This window comes from Micromys minutus (genome assembly GCF_963924665.1).
Source record: "Micromys minutus genome assembly, chromosome: 22".
Taxonomy (NCBI): domain Eukaryota; kingdom Metazoa; phylum Chordata; class Mammalia; order Rodentia; family Muridae; genus Micromys; species Micromys minutus.
The window spans coordinates 26,360,991-26,377,874 of NC_137957.1; the positions used below are offsets into that span (position 1 = coordinate 26,360,991).

Consider the following 16,884-nt stretch of genomic DNA (forward strand, 5'->3'; position numbering starts at 1 on the left):
CAGAGCTAAACCAAAAGTTCTCAATTGAGGAATATCGAATGGTTGAGAAATATCTAAGGAAGTACTTGACAACATTAGCCATCGGGAAATGCAAATCAAAACACCAGTCAGATTAGCCAAGATAAAAAATTCAGATAACAGCAGATGCTGGCTAGGATGTGGAGAAAGAGGAACAGGTCTCCACTTTTGGTGGGGTTGTAAACTGGTACAACCATTCTGGAAATCAGTCTGGTGATTCTTCAGAAAATTGGACATAGTACTACCTGAAGACCCAGTTATTCCACTTCTAGGCATATACCCCAGGGAAGCTCCAACATATAATAAATACACATGCAGAACAATGTTCCTAACAATCTAGATTTCTGTTGCTTCTGATTTCACTAACTCACTCCCAATGGCTTCATTATGGACTCTGTCATAATCAATAAAGTATAACTTTTCTGTAATTGTAGTTCTATGTCCCAAGCCACAAGATGATATTTCTGGCTTGCCTATTTATATGCTCAACCTCAAAAAATAAATTGACTCTCAGGTCCTTTAACAAAGGGGATTTGTTATTTCAATGCCGCACTCCTGGCATTCCCTCAATCTTCCATTCTCCTTTTCATGGTGATTCTTCTGTCAGCCTGCAGAGTTCCTTCAGCCACTACATCCACTGATGTCATGTGTGTTCAGGATTCATTATCCTCTCTTGACTCATTCCGATAATAGCTTTGTGGCAGAGTGAATATGCTTAGCTCAGAAAATGGCACTATTGAGAGGTGGGGGTGTGGCCTTCTTGAGGTAGGTGTGGCCTTGTTGGAGCATGTTGTCAATGTGGGTGTGACTTTCAGACCCTCATCCTTGCTCCCTGGAAGGTAGTCTTCTTCAGTTTGCTTTGGAACAAGTGGTAGAACTCTCAGCTCCTCCAGCCCCATGTCTTTCCTTGATGATAATGGACTGAACCTCTGAACCTATAAACTAGCCGCAGTAAAATGTTGTCGTTTATAAGAGTTGCTTTGGCAATGGTGACTTTTAACAGTAGTAAAACCCTAAGTGTTCTTACTTAGACAAGCTTATTGACTGTAACTCACATTTGGATCCTTTCATCCATCAGGTTTTTGCCCCAAACTCTTATATTTAAAATATAATCTAGTCTGTTTGTTCTTTTGCTTAAGTCCTTAATGTCTTCTCATTTGGCCAAATCAAAAGCCAGAGTCCTTACATGTCCTAAGTGGAACCTATGTTACTCTGAACTCATCTCCTTTGCTTACACATCACCCACATTGATTTAGTTGTAGCACTTGTGTGTGGATCTTTGCTCACCTTTGTTAAATAGTAGGTCTGTATCTGTTCCAGTGCATCAATTTCTTGTTTGTGTTTATTTTACTAAGTTCTTCACTTCTTTACTAAACCTAAAATATTCCTTTTAGTTACCTGCGTAGCCTTATCAGCCCACAATCCTTACCTATTTTTAGTCAAGCATCACTTATCCATAGGCTTCTCTAATTCCTTAAGCTGCCACTTTCTCTGCCCACTTGGCATTTGTCTCTAACATTGCCATAAAGGTTTACTATATTTATTAATTGCCTCTTGAATACTAATATTATGCCAATAAGGAAAGGAATATGTTCTCTACTTTCTAATTTCTAAATTGCCAGTGGACACAGATCATACACAGCCCTTGATCATCCAAATGTGTTGAATGTATAGGAAAGGAAAGGTCTATTGAAGCACTGATTTATCCATCTTTAAGAAAACTGGGTGTTTGGGATATGTGTTCTGAATAGATTTTGATAATGTCAGTAAGTGATTAATGTCACAAGAAAGTAAAAATATCTTCCATGGTATATAGAGGAAAGATAGTTACATAAGCAGTCAATAGCCCATGATTTCTTCTAGTGGTAGGAATGTGAAAGCAAGTCCTTTGACTTGAGTAATTGCTGTCACAGGGTGTTTTGAAAAGCATGAAGAATATGAGCACATTGAAGTAAGTATTATGCTTTGCATTACACTGAAGGAAGAAAAGGAGAGAGAAGTTGAAGAAATCAAAGGTCCAATGACCCTAGAGCTAGCATCATTCAGAATTCACTCACTGTTTCAAAGAAAGACAGTAGTTTGGTGTAAGAGAGGTTACCAAATTATAGCACATTAGAAACTCTCATGCAGAACAAGTGTCTTCTGTGGAAGTGTTTCAATAATGGTCAATAAAGGAAGTAGAAACTAGCAAAGAGACATTTGAGTAGCATCAAATGTGCTAGCTACACATCTCAGAGATATGTGCCTCTCTGATGAGGTCAAGCCCAGTCAATATAATAAATCTGTAAAAACTTCACTGAAAATAGATGCCTTACTAACATAGTCTCTACTTGGTATTCCCTACTCTATAAAGCCTTTCCTGGCCCAAACTTTAGGAAGGTAAGCCTTCTAAGTTTGTTATATTGTTGTTGTTTTTGATTTCTTTGTTTTCTTTTACATATGATGTTTCTATTTTGTAATATCAGAATCCTGTGCGTATATGTGTGTGTTTGTAGAGAATCCAGCAGAGATTATTAGAAATAGTGGGATAAAATGTTTGATCCACTTACATACACATTACTACACTTATCTGGCTTCTGCACCCATGGAGCATAACAATTTTAGTACCCAAGATTACTATGCATAGTTTCTCAACTATGCAGGACTCATCTGCATTATTTGATGGGTTTGCATACTGCCTTTTTAAACCATTAACATGGTAAAAGACAAAGTTAGTAAAAAAAAACAAAAACAAAAAAAAAAAAAAACCAAAAAAAAAAAAAAAAAAAAAAAACAAGAGGACCCAAGATGGCTGGTACTCTTGAAGAAAGCAGAAGTGTATATTTTTTATAAAAGGAACATGTCACAAGAGGAAGACATAATAGCATAGCCACCTTTAGCATAAAGACAAACATATCACAATTACAGCAAAGAAGCTTACCTCAGACCCCCCCCCCAAAGGTTGCTACCTCAACTTCCAAAATGACAGTTGTTTCAGCCAAAGTAGATCTAGAATCTGGAGCTCTCAATGAGTGGACCACACTAAGTAAAACACCAATAGTGATTTGGACCTGGCACTCTAAGGATCAAATAATTCCAATAACAACAAGTGAAACATTAGTGACGAAGCTTATAATCATGAAAGGATGAAAGAGGAACAGGAGGAGGATGAAGTCACAGATGAAGTCTGCAGTTCCTGTCTTTGCTGCAGAGGCAAGGACAAGAATGATGACAGTGCTATCATGATGAAGCTGAGACAGAGAAGAGGTTGTAAGGCTTGAGAAACCAAAGGAAAAGAAGGTCCGGCAAAGGATGTTCCTGGAAATACTGAAAGCATAATTACAAAGGAGAAGTGAGAGTATAGCTAACAAGAGTGCCAAGGAGAGAGGAAAAGGAGGCATTCAGAAGGCTGGGAAGGGCTAAAGAGTCAAGATGCAGAAGCACTTGCGAAGGAAACAATCAGAAGAAAGTAGTTTCAAGAACCAGAAATCATGCAGTCCCCGGACCATACACGCCAGACGACTTCTTGGTCTGGCCTCAGTGAGAGAAGACACTCACAACATTCAGAGACTTGAGGACCCAGGGAATGGGAGGAATGGTGGGGTGGGGTTCAGAAGCATCCTCTTGGAGACTGGAGAGGAAGTATGGGGTGAGGAACAGTCAGAGGGCAGACAAGGACAGGGGAAATGACTGAGGTGTAATAAAAAGATTAAAGATAATAATAAAAAAGAAGAACCAAAAATCAGGAGCCTTAGAACCAACTACATGTTTCAACCTCCCTTTAAAACCTGAATGCTCACAAATCTAGTGTTAAAATTTGACATCAGTGATCTTTGGTTTCATCTGAAACTGCTTTGTTACTGGGCTCAGAATTAGTACATTGGGATTGTGTGGGCCCTCAGCAGACTAAAGTCGTTAGAACTCACCACTTTAATCCTTTTCTACTGAAATCAGACTGGAAAATTACACAAAAAAACATAAAGTGATATTTGAGAATATATTAAGGCAAACCACTGACTTACAAAGTCACTTGGGACAAATTAGCATGAGTGTCTGAAGATGCTCTGAAGATCAAATTAGTGAGCAAGCTGGAAGAAGATAAAACGATTCTTTTTTCAATCCTAGACAAGAAGAGTTGTAGAGCCCCACTTTTGAAGAGAAAGAGGAACAGACCTAAAGTCAGCCTGACTCCCTGGACAAAAAGACTAAAGTCAAGACTACAGAGTTCCAGAAAGAAAAGTATTTGGAGAGATGAATCAAATACTTTCATTTTCAGCACCCTACCACCCCTACTCCCATTACAGAGCTACAAAATAAAATCTTGAGTACAAGTTTGGAGAAGCAGATTCTATCAAAACACCCCAATGCCCTATTACTGTAATAAAATATATGTGTGTGTATAATGGTTTTATAAAACCCTTATAAAATTTACTTCCATAAAAGATGACAAAGAAAGATGATATTCCTGTAATCAAAACTGAGTTGAAGGCAAAGACATCAGGTGAGAGTTCCCTGATGCTCTAATGCAAGTATACAGCCATCCAACATCTGTCATAGGTGTATATGAGGTCATCACTGAGAAGCTGTTAAATAATCATTTGATGGATCTATTCACCTAAGGATGGCCACTGCAGCAAAAAACCAGATCCCTCCAAGGGTTTGGTCTTCTATATTTCTTTTTTTTTTTTTAAATCTTTTTTTAATTGGGTATTTTGTGTATTTACATTTCAAATGTTGATTTTTTTACCCAGTTTTCCCCTCCCCTGTCCCCTTCCCCTGCATCTATGAGGATGTTCCCCCTCCCACGGACTCACCCCCACCTCAACACCCTGGCTTTCACCTATACTGAAGAAACAAGTCTGCACAGAACTAAGGGCTTCTCCTCCTATTGATACTACACAAGGCCATCCTCTGCTACATATGTGGCTGCAGCCATGGCACCCCCAATGTGTAATATTTGGTTGGTAGTTTAGTCCCAAGGAGTTCTGGGGAGTCTGGCTGATTGATATTTTTGTTCTTCCTATGGGGTTGTAAACCTCTTCAGCTTCTTCAGTCCTTTCTTTAACGTCTCCACTGGGGTCCCTCTGCTCAGTTCGATGATTAGCTGCAAGCATCCTAATCTGTATCAATAAGGCTCTGGCAAAGCCTCTCAGGAGACATCCATATCAGGCTCCAGTAAGCACCAAGTCTTGGCATCAGCAATAGTGAATGGGCTTAGTGGCTGTATATGGGATTAATCCCCATATGGGGCAGTCTCTAGATAGTATTTCCTTCATTCTCTGTTTCACTGTTTGTCCCTGTATTTCATCCAATGAGTATTTTGTTCCCCCTTGTAAGGACTGATGCATACACATTTTCACCTTTGTTCTTATTTATCTTCATCTGGTCTGTGAATTGTATCTTAGATATTCTGAGCTTTGGGGCTAATATCCAGTTATCAGTAAATACTTACTCTGTGTTCTTTTGTGACTGGTTACCTCAGTCAAGACAGTATTTTTTAGTTCCATCATTTGCCTAAGAATTTCATGAAGTCATTCTTTTTAATAGCTGAGTAGTACTCCATTGTGTAAATGTATCACATTTTCTTTATCCAATCCTGGGCTCTTTCCAGTTTCTGGCTATTACAAATAAGGCTGCTATGAACAGAGCGGAGCATGTTTTCTTGTTATATGTTGGACAGTCTTTTGTGTATATGCCCAGGAGTGGTAAATCTGGGTCTTTTCAATAAATATGTGGAAGCTTCTCAGTACACCTTGGGAGGTGGCAATGCCCAGCAGAGGGCAATGGGTTGAGGACTTTTGTGGCCACAAAAGTGAATTTGTAAGATAAGCTGGTGTTGCAGAAAGCAAGTACAGATTTGTTGATACATTTTTGGGAAGCCATAGAGAATTAGAAAGCTTCTGAGAAAAATGCATGGAGAGAACACAAGGTAGGAGAAGGAGCTCATATGGTTTGTTTTGTTCCTAAATCTTTCTCTTCCATTTGAAGAAAGTATACCTTGTTTTGTTTTGACTCTTTTTTTTTTTGTTGTTTTTGCATTGTTTTGTTTTGGTGTTTGGTTTTTGTTAGTTGAAGTTTTAGCTAGAACAATAAGACAACAAAAATAGATCAAGTAGATGCAACTTGGAAAGAAAAAAGTCCAAGTATCATATCTGCAGATGATGTGATAATAATATATTAGTGGTCTTAAAATTCTGTGAGGGAATTCATACATCTAATAGATATTTTCATCAACTTTTCTGATTACAAGATTAACCCACAAAACAAAACAAATTATCAACTCACCTGTTTACAAGTGACAAACAGAATAAAAAAAGAAATCAGGAAAAAATTACTTTTTGTGATAGCCTTCAAATTATAGAAAGTATCTTGGGGGTAACTCTATCCAAGCAAGTGAAAGATTTGCAGGATAGAAACTTCAAATCTTTGAAGAAATAGTTTGTTCTCTGCAAATGTCAGGCAGCCCCATTGCCGAGGACACACACACACACACACACACACATGCATGCACACGTCTTTGAACATGGAGGAGATGGAGAAGTTGACCTAGTATCTACATGAAGGCCTCATCCCCATGTTCTAATTTCTTTAGAGAAACATAGAAACCATCCCAGCCATGAAGCTTTTCATGTACAATATGTCCTGCCTGCAAAATATGCCAGAGCAATGTTGGTATAAGGCTTGTGGGAGTAAAAAACCAATGTTTTGCTTGACCTAAGGATCAAATGAGATAAAAAGAAAAAAATACGGTACTAATTTTGTTGTTGCTTATATGAGTGATTGATTTATGATCCTTCTAAGGAAGTTCTAATGTAGTTGAATGTCACGTGGATTTTTTTCAAAGCCACAAAAGTAAGTTTTCTACATCTAGAATCCAGTTTATATGGCAATCATACAAACCTTTTCAAAATATATGATATTGTGAACACTCATCTGCAGATTTTGAATTTATGTTGCTTCAAACCATGTACAAAATGGTATTGCCTGAAAATATCTCTTCCCTCCCCTCATTTATGGTCGAAAAGAAAACTATAATTTCCTATCACATATCTTTCTTCAGTAACTTTTTACAAGTTTAAATTGTTGGTACAAAAAAAAGATTTCATGAATTTTACTGATACATATGTAACGATCTGTATTTATGTTGATGTCAAACATTGTCAAATAATTGTAATTACTTGTTCCAATCATTGGTGAGAAAAATAAAGTCAGTGGTACCCCAGGTAGTTGCCATATCCATGAGTAGGTGGCCAATATAAAACAAAATGAACATCATCTGTGCACTCTTTGTTTTATTTTGCTTTGTTTTCTCTGTCTTCTTTTTCTTTCTCTTTTCTTTTATTTTATTGTTCATTTGTTAGATTGTTTTGATTTTTTTGTTTTGTTTTTTTGTCTTTTGATTTTGTAGAGATTTGATTGTTTTGTTTCTTGCATTTTTTTTTTACTTTTCTCTTCTACATTTTCTTTTATTTTTTGAGAGGACAGAAATAAGAAGATAAAATTAGGTGAGTTTAGAGATTGGCAGAATCTCAGGAAGATTTGGGGATGGGAAAGTATGCTCAAAATTTATTGTATGAAAACATAATAGAAATTCAGTGGTATCCTAGACTATATTTAGCAAAAATAATTATTTCTTTTGCTATAATGTATAATGTAACTAATTGTTTATGAAGAAAAATAAACAAAACAAATGGTGACTTTAGAGGTGAGGGGATGCCTGAGGGTATGAGCTTGTGTGATCACCATCTAAAAAGATACAAATGACCATGGGCATTTCAGTTACCACATCTCTGGACGCTGGGAAGCCATAAGAGGATTATTGTGACTTGCTGGCTGCCAGTCTAGCTAGAAATAGACAGGATTTTATGAAATATTTTGACTAAAGGAAATAAGGTGTAGAGTAAAACCAGATATTTTCTGGCCTCCATAGGTGCACACATGATCATGAATACCTGAAGACACATGAGGGCACATATACATCATATACCACACATGGATACATGTGAGCGTGCACACACACACACACACACACACACACACACACACACACACACACACGAGAGACAGAGACAGAGACAGAGAGGAAGGGAGGCAGAAAAAGAGAGGGAGAGAGGGGAAGAGAGGGAGGAATGAAGGAAAGAAGAAAGAAAGAGAGAGAGAGAGAGAGAGAGAGAGAGAGAGAGAGAGAGAGAGATCATTCCAAGGTAAATTTTTTCAAGATGACCAAAGCAACACTATCTTCACTCAGCCATACTGGTAGAAAGGACATAAGTAACAAACTTTTGGTAACTCTAGTTCTCTAGGAGAAAAAGGGATAAATCAAGAGATTCTGGTCCTAACATAGACTCTGAGTTTCCTGGAAATGAGACAAATCTTTCAGTGACAGAAACTATAAAACTAGGTAATAAGATGGGTGGCGCTATTCTATAATGTAAAATAGCACTGGATAAAGAACTTGAAGTCTTAGCTACAACATAAGACAAGAAAAACTAATCAAAGCAAAATGAGCAGAAAAGGAAGCCAAAGGATCTACACTTGTGTTTAGAACATTTTATGATTTATATCTGTGTATTATATCTTGATTCAAATTAGATTTTAATCACAACACTTGTAGCAAATGTTTTCATTTAAAAATGGCATTCAAATAGACTTGCATACTGCCCTATAGTTTGTCAGTTGTCTAATCACATAATACAACAGAAACACTATAATATCAAAATATTTTAGTTATAATCATCTATATGAGCTTACAGAAAGCAAGAACAGATCAGAATGCAGAGGTCAATGGGTTGAATGCATCCTAGCCACAATGGTTCTATTTTTAACACAACTCTTGTGCTTAAGGCTCAAAAACACCCCAAAACAACAGGCAGAATAATCAGAAAAGCCAGATGACCAGAAAGTATGCTATAAAGCTGTATCTCCTAAAAATGAGAGATAAGCCATGCCTATGGCACATAAAAATATATGGCTGCCTAAGCAAGATATGCATAATAATAGTAGCACTGGGCATATGAACATGGAAACGCAAAGTCTCGTGAAGTCACATCACTAGCAAAAAAACTATAGGCAACTCATAGATGAGAAAGGAGAGAGAGAGGTGGTCTTTTGAAGGAAGGGGCTTTCTGATTGGCTATCCAATACAAGTGATTAGTTTGCACTACACAGATTCAATAGATTAAAAAAAATAGGCAGAGGTCATCAACTCTGAAGGAACTGGCAAGAGTAGGAACATGCGGAATTTAAGGAACAGGAGTAAGTACAGGAAAAACGAAAGTGATGTAAACATATTTTAATTAATTTTGTGAAAGTATTTTAATTTTATTGATTTCATGCTTAAGCCACTCAATTGCATTTCTTTAAAATTATTTAACATACTCAATGGTCTCAAGTATTTCTGACTATATTGGAACAACTGTTTGGATAATATATATGTGTTTTATTTCTTGTTTGCTTTTTGCTGATGCAATAAAATACTCACAAAACAAAACTTGGGGAAGAAAAGGTTCATTTGGCTTAACGATTGCTACAGTCTATCATCAACTGAAGCAGAGAAACCTACTTATGAAGTTAGTTAAATAAATGTCCTCATGGGATGGTAAATAATCTTTTGGGTATGTGCCCAGAAGTGGTATGGCTAGGTCTTGAGATAGAACTCTTTCCAAACTTCTGAGAAGCTGACAAATTGATTTCTAATGTGATTATACAAGTTTTCCCCCTTCATCCCACTAGAAGTGGAGGAGTGTTCTTCTTGCTCCAGAACATCTTGTTTGGCCTCAATGTGAGACAATATGCCTAATTCAGCAGCAGCTTGATGTCCTGGGTGGGAGAAGGTGTGGGAGGTGGAGGTTGACAGCCTGAGGAGGGCCTCCTCTTCTAAAGGGAAAGGATGGAGGACTTACACAAGCAGGTACTTGTAAGATAGAAACGGCTGATATTGGATTGTAGAGTGAACAAAACAACAACAACAACAACAATAACAATAACAATATAGAACTAGGGAAAACAGCATAAAATTGTAACTCCAGAATTTGACAAGTTGAGAGCTGCTTTGTTTATATTGTACTATTTTGTTTAAAAATAAAAAAGAATCTACTTATTAAAAAGTCCTTAGTGATCAGAGGAATGAAAAACAAAATGACTCTGAGATTCCACCTCATACCAATCAGAATGGTTAAGATCAAAACCTCATGTTACAATACATGCTAGCAAGGATGTGGAGAAAGAGGAACACTCCTCCATTGCTGAAGGAATTGCAAACTGGTACAACCACTCTGGCAATCAATCTGGGGAATCCTCAGAAAATTGGAAATAGATCTACTATACCACTCTTGGGCATATATACACAAAAGATGCCCCACCATGCCACAGGAGCATGTGCTCCACTATGTTCATCACAGCCTTGACTGTGATAGCCAGAGCTGGAAACAACCCAGATACCCCACAACAGAAGAATGGATATAAAATAAATCTGGTTCATTTATTCAATTGAATACTACTCAGCCTTTAATAAAGAGGACATCGTGAGCTTTTCAGGCAAATGGAAGGACTAGAAAATATTATCCTGAGTGAAGTACCTCAGACCCCAAAAGACATGCATGGCATGTACTCATTAATAAGTGGATATTAACCAAAAACAAACAAACACACAAGTACACAATAACCAGAATACTGTCCACAGAACTCAGAAAGGTTAACAATCCAAAGGGCCTATGTGAGGATGCCTAGGTCCCACTTGGTAGGGAGAAGAAAGCAATCACAGGAGGGGAGAATGAGGGAACATGATTTTTGTGGGAGGAAAAGGACTGAAACCCTGAAGGCCTGCAGGAAGAATGGAAACAAGTAACCTCGGAAGTAGGATGTGGGGGATGCTCCAGAATGACCAGGGGAATGAGAGAATGTCAGGACTCAAAGGGAGGGACCTTAGATGAAATGACCTACAGTGGGGAGAGGGAACCTGTAGAGCCTACCTCTGGATAGCCATCCCATAGTCAACAATTCTGACCCATAATTCTTCCTGTCTAAAAGAACCTCAGAGATGAAAATGGACACAAGACTGAGGAAAAGGGAGGTCCAGGAACATGCTCAAAATGAGATCCAGGTCAAGGGGAGGCCCCCAAAACTAACAATGTTACTGAGGTTATGAAGTGCTCACAAGAAGGGACGGATTATGACTGCCTTTGGAAAGAACAAAAAGCAGCTGAAAGAATCAGATGCAGAAATTTATACCTAACCAATGGACAGAAGCTGCTGACCCCTTTGGTGTGGTTGAATTAAGGAAAAGCTAGAAGAAGCTGAGGAAGAGGGTGACCCTTTAGGAGGACCAGCAGTCTCTATCAACCTGGATCCCTGAGATCTCTCAGACACTGGACCACCAACCAGACCGCAGACACCAGCTGACATGAGGCTCCCCAACACATATACAGCAAAGGACCGCTGGGTCTAGCTTAAGTTAGAGAACATACACCTAACCCTCAAGAGAATGGAGTCTCCAGGGAGTGGAGAGGTCTGGTAGCTTGGCTGTTTGGAATTTGGGGGGTGGGGGATGGGGAGGTAGGGATATCCTCATGGAGATAGGGGTGGGGTGGGAGAGCTGAGGTATAAGATGTGGAACAGTTAAAAGGTGGACCGGGAGGGGGATAAAATCTGAAGTGTAAAATAAAACATTAAATAAAATTAAAAATAACAACAAACAAAAACACTACCACCACCAAGAACAACAACAACAACAAAAAAATCCTATTTATGATGCAGAATGCTCTAAAGGGAATTGAAGCATCCCACACTTCAGGGAAACTCATTAAGCTAAGGAAGTAAGAAATGCAAAGGCTCCAGGAAGTCCCTTTAACTTACCACATTCACTTCTCCAAACACTACCCCTGCATTTTTGTAGATGACATGCTTAGATGAGCTGCGCTGAACTGTCTAAAAGACATAACCCATGCTGGGGTGAGCATTGGATGGTGTAGTTGTCTTTGAGTTATTTTTACTCTAGTAAATATCTTATCTGTTTGTGTATTACCTCAAAAAATCTCATTGGTTCTCCAAGTTAAACTTTGGTGTTATCCTTTATTTGGTCTGTTGTCAAATTTGTATCTAGGGTGAATAGATATTTAAAGTTTCCCTAGTAATAGTGTTACTTAATACATACATATATATATATATATATATATATATATATATATATATATATATATATATAAAACTTGCCTACATGTTATCAGTGAAATTTTATTAATAAAAATACTATCTTATATTTTTCTATATTCTCATGGGCATAGAAATATTAAGCAATAAAGCTTGTTTGTATATTCACATAAATGTTCATGATAGGTTTTGAGTTTTATCACTCTATAATCATGCACACTATAATTAGTTTTCTTGGATACCTGCATTTAATTACTTGGAGAGCAGATGGCTTTTAGAACAAATTGAACTTTGAATTCTCTCCTTCACTCAATTCTTGGATGAAGACTGGACATTTCTTCAGTGGCAAAATTATTCATGACCTAAAGTTTCACCTCTGACTGAATAAATGCACTATTTCTTGAGGAAATTATAACATGCTTGAGATCTGAACTACAACTTTGGAAACAAACCCTTGATCATCAGATGTTAATTGTCATCCCATACAAATAGAGCTTCTGAAATGTAGAGCCCATTGTTTCTAAAGAAGCACACCGTGTTCATATTAATTTGCTCGTGATTATATGACTTTCAGAGACACTAAAATTGCTGTGACATAGTGAGGTAGCCATGTAAGCCATCAGAAAGATCAATGACCCTTAATGTTAGCATTCTGTCTAACTGTACCCCACAGTTACCTGTCAATAGCCAGGTATGCCTGACACTATAAAAAGGTTTTCTTGGGCCTCCTCATTCTCTTGCTCTTGCATTCTTGTTCCTGCTCTCTGCCCATTCCCTTCTCCCTTCTCTCTCTTTATGTGCTCATGGTCTGACTCTACTCCTCTCTCCCTCTCTTTCTCTCTGCCTCTACAACCCTCTTAACTACCTTCACCAGGCCATAAATAAACTTTATTTTATACTGTACTGTCCTGTGGCTGCTCCCTCAAGGGGAAGGAATATCTCAACATGGGTCTGCTGGAGGCAACTTCCTTACCCCATACCTCACCACACCTCGATAGAACATATCCCCACTCTCTTTATCTTTTTATAAACAAGTCAATGGTAAATATTATGTTAGTATTATTGTAAGTTTGCATAAATTCTTTTCATCTATCACAGAAATTATGATAGATGATATAATTCATTTAACTATAATGATGTAGATGTCTTTCTGATTTTTTTTGGATGGTAGTCCAAGTTCCCAATATTAATCATATAAAACAGTTTACTTGATGCATTGTCTTTTTGTTATTTGTTTCAATTTGTAAGTAGATGTTAGCTCATTTATGTGGTCTGAATTTTTATCAGAACCCTAGAAAGTAAGACACGCTTTTCCAGGTTAACTCACCACTGTACACAATCAGGTACACCCTACATGTGAGATGGTAGTTTCTGTGTTCTTTTATTGCTGCCTTTTCAGCATCAATGAACAGGTGTTCACAGCAAAATGGTAATACATCGTGTCACAAATATACCACTATATGAATCTACCTGAGAAATGTTTCTGTATATCTGTATCATTGTATATTCTATATGGCATCTAGAAGAAGTAGGAAGATAGGTTTGAATCATAGTCCTGCAGCTTTATGGTTGTTGTTGGGTTTGATGTAATCAAGAAGGTCAAAGTAGCATGTAATCTAATCAGTCATTATATTACCAATATTCAATATTCCCTAGAATCCAGAAATTTGTTTATATAATTTAATAAAAAAAATCTTGATAATACTCCTTTAAGAAGATAGAAAAAATTGTTTATTCTCATTGTTGAATATTAGTAGATATTAATCTCACTTCTAATTAAACACTTTATGGTTGTTGTCCTAAAGGAAACTTATGTTCATCTTTCTGATCTTAGCAGGTATTTCAGGTTAACTTACTGTTCTCTTATCATAAGCTGAATGTGCTTGCAGACTCAGGGCGTTTAATATGGTGAGAATAATCTGGCTACTGAAACAAATCTCCATCACTGACAATTTTTAAAATGCCATATGCCACACAGCAAGGTGTTGACTCTTGAGCAAGGTTTCATCTAAGCCATCATAAATCTTTGAGATCCTGAGTGGGTACAATGCAGGCAGCTCTCCCTGTGGCCTCATGGGTCTGTGCCAATGGCACAAGTTCTGTGTGCATTGGATTATCTTTCTAGTCCTCTGTCGTTTTACTCCATGTGGCCTATGGTACATTTGAGTTGATTTGTCTGTAAAGTGGGGATAAACACAGTATCTTCTTCACATGAATGTATAAATCAATAAATGACTATATAAAAGACATAGAAGAAGCACAGATGTAGCTAGCAAAATGGTCTGATGAATTTTTTAATGTGAGAACTCTTTGAAAATAAAACCAAAAGAATTTATTTCCTTACTTTTCATTTTTCTTCTACTTTCAAATTTGTCTGTTCTCTAATACATCGGGGAATGTATTTTAACATGTTACAGTTCAAAATATCAGGACAGGGTAGAATAAATAATAGGGTAGAAAGAGGTAAATTTGCATGGAAATGCAGTACTGCTTTTAATAAAGAACTACACAGGGAGAGAAACCAAAAATTTCATCATATGATCTAAACTGTCCCTGTGGGGCCTTATTACAGGAATTCTGCATGACTCGCTCGCCAAAGCCTGGATTAAAGTGAATTTACCTATATAATGCACATATGAGAGTTCTTTTCACCATACAGTCAGATTTTTATAAATGAAGACGAAAACGAAATTTGATGGTATTACCCTCATGAAAGCAAGTCCACTTCCTATGGGGACACAGCACTGTCCCTGCAGCTGCATTTGTATAATACTCTAAGCCCAAGCACAAAATAAGTTGGCTACTAATCACCTTATCTGCAAAGAATTAACCCAGAAAGACTATGATGCTTAATATAAGTTCACCTTCTTAATAATAAAATTTCACTCATGACCATACGAAAATGGACTCTCCTTTGGTTTAACAATGAGAATACATTAATTTGTGAATAATAAAGTTAGGTACATAGTCTAAGAAATTCAGTAACATTTTATTGTGGTCTATAAAAATTCATAATCCCTGATCTAATTATATGGCACATCATTTGACCGACAAAATAGAAGAATTTCTAAGAGCAAAATGTATAAAGTACACATTTCATCATACAACAGAATGCCTGCAAAAACCATCAATTCCAGAACCTCTAAAGAAATAAATGTGGTAAACCTCTTTTAACTGGTAGAGGTTGTTCCAAAAAATTTTTCCAAGTTGAACTCTTTTTTTTTTTAATTTTAAAGTAAGGTTTTTGCTAAAATGAACAATGGATCAAATGCAGGCCACTGCAATGTAGCAACCCATAACCATTTTGCAGGGCAACATAGTAATTTTGCTGAGACTATAATTTTGGTTTCCTTTCTTTTTATTTTGGGTATTATACCATTTTTCCCATCTTTAAAAATTATCCAATCGTATTGGGACCTACACAACTTTAGGACTTATTTGGCACTCCTAAAGTCTTCACAACCCTTTAGAATTGTGTCCTGATACCAGGCAGCAGACTGTGCCTATATACCAAGAGATGGCTTTAATACATACTCTTGTGTTGTTTCTCTCGGCTTTCAGCTCTGAAATCTCTTCTTCCTTTTCCAGAAGTTGTTCACGGCATGCATTCAATTCTTTAGTCAGTGCAGCAAACTCCTAAAAGGGGGATAGAATTGTTTGAAGATGTACTTAAAATATAAAAAATAAAATCATCAAGCAGGAACAACATAATATAAAACATAAACATTGAAATAAAATTTAAAACTCATATAGTTGACTGTCTAGTTAAGGCACACTATTATTATTTGAGCATCCTGATTTATGGTTTTACCAAATACTGATCCATGACATTCATGAGTTGTATAATATGTTGCTTATGTGTGTTTATCCAATATATATTTCAGAAGCATCACATTACATCGAACTTAGTGTAAAGTATTGCAAAAATATTTTGTTGGACAATATTTGGGATCAAGCTATATAATCTTAGAGTTTGATTCAATGATAAGTTTCAAATGTGATAGAGTAAATCGCAGTCACAATACAAAACTATGATCAATATGCTGTTATTTCTTAGCTCCTATACAAGCTGATATCACATAGGTTAATTAACCAACACTTTCAAACTTTTTTCCAAGATTTATCTGCATAAGCTGTTCCATTATAACTATTGTTATAAAATGAATAACATTGTTTTATTAAAAATAAATAGTACATCATATCAAGCAATGTTACAATGACTGAATTCTTGCAAGTTAAAGAACAAAAAGTAATTTATATTTTATTAATAATGTATAAAACATTGTTAATTTATATCTTATTAATTACATAATAGCTATTTGCTAATTGTATTTTATTATTATTTTGCATTGATTTAAAAAATACAATATAAAGTGTATTAATTAAATATTCTTTACTTTTTAACTAGCTTAATATTATCTTATTCATTAAATTATGAATAAATCTTTTATTTGTTTGGTTTTGTTTGTTTTTAATTTTTACTTATTAATGTTACACCCCATTCATTGTCTTTCCCTCTCCTAGTCCTCTGAGGAGGTGGGGCTCCTGGATGTCCTGCAACCCTGGTTCCTCAGGCCTTTGTGAGATTGGGCACTTCCTCTCCCTCTTTGTAATTCTATTTTATTAATTTATTAAAATATGAAATACATTTTTATTAATTATTTATTAATATTATGTCTTAGTTAATACTTTCAACTAAACATAGCCTAGAATCAGCTAAAGGGATCTCAGTAAGTCTTT

The 16,884-nt window shown here is 36.5% G+C and overlaps 1 protein-coding gene across 22 annotated transcripts in view; it reads right to left on the reverse strand.

The window, feature by feature from the left end:
* Positions 1 to 16,884, reverse strand: part of PPFIA2 (PTPRF interacting protein alpha 2) — a gene marked incomplete at both ends in the record, with an annotated part of 426,677 nt that overhangs the window by 159,990 nt on the left and 249,803 nt on the right. For all 22 annotated transcript variants that reach the window (XM_080935708.1, XM_080935705.1, XM_080935707.1 and 19 more), the window contains one exon: positions 15,679 to 15,780. In XM_080935708.1, the coding sequence (XP_080791834.1) occupies positions 15,679 to 15,780 (102 nt within the window). The remainder of the gene's footprint in view (positions 1 to 15,678; positions 15,781 to 16,884) is intronic.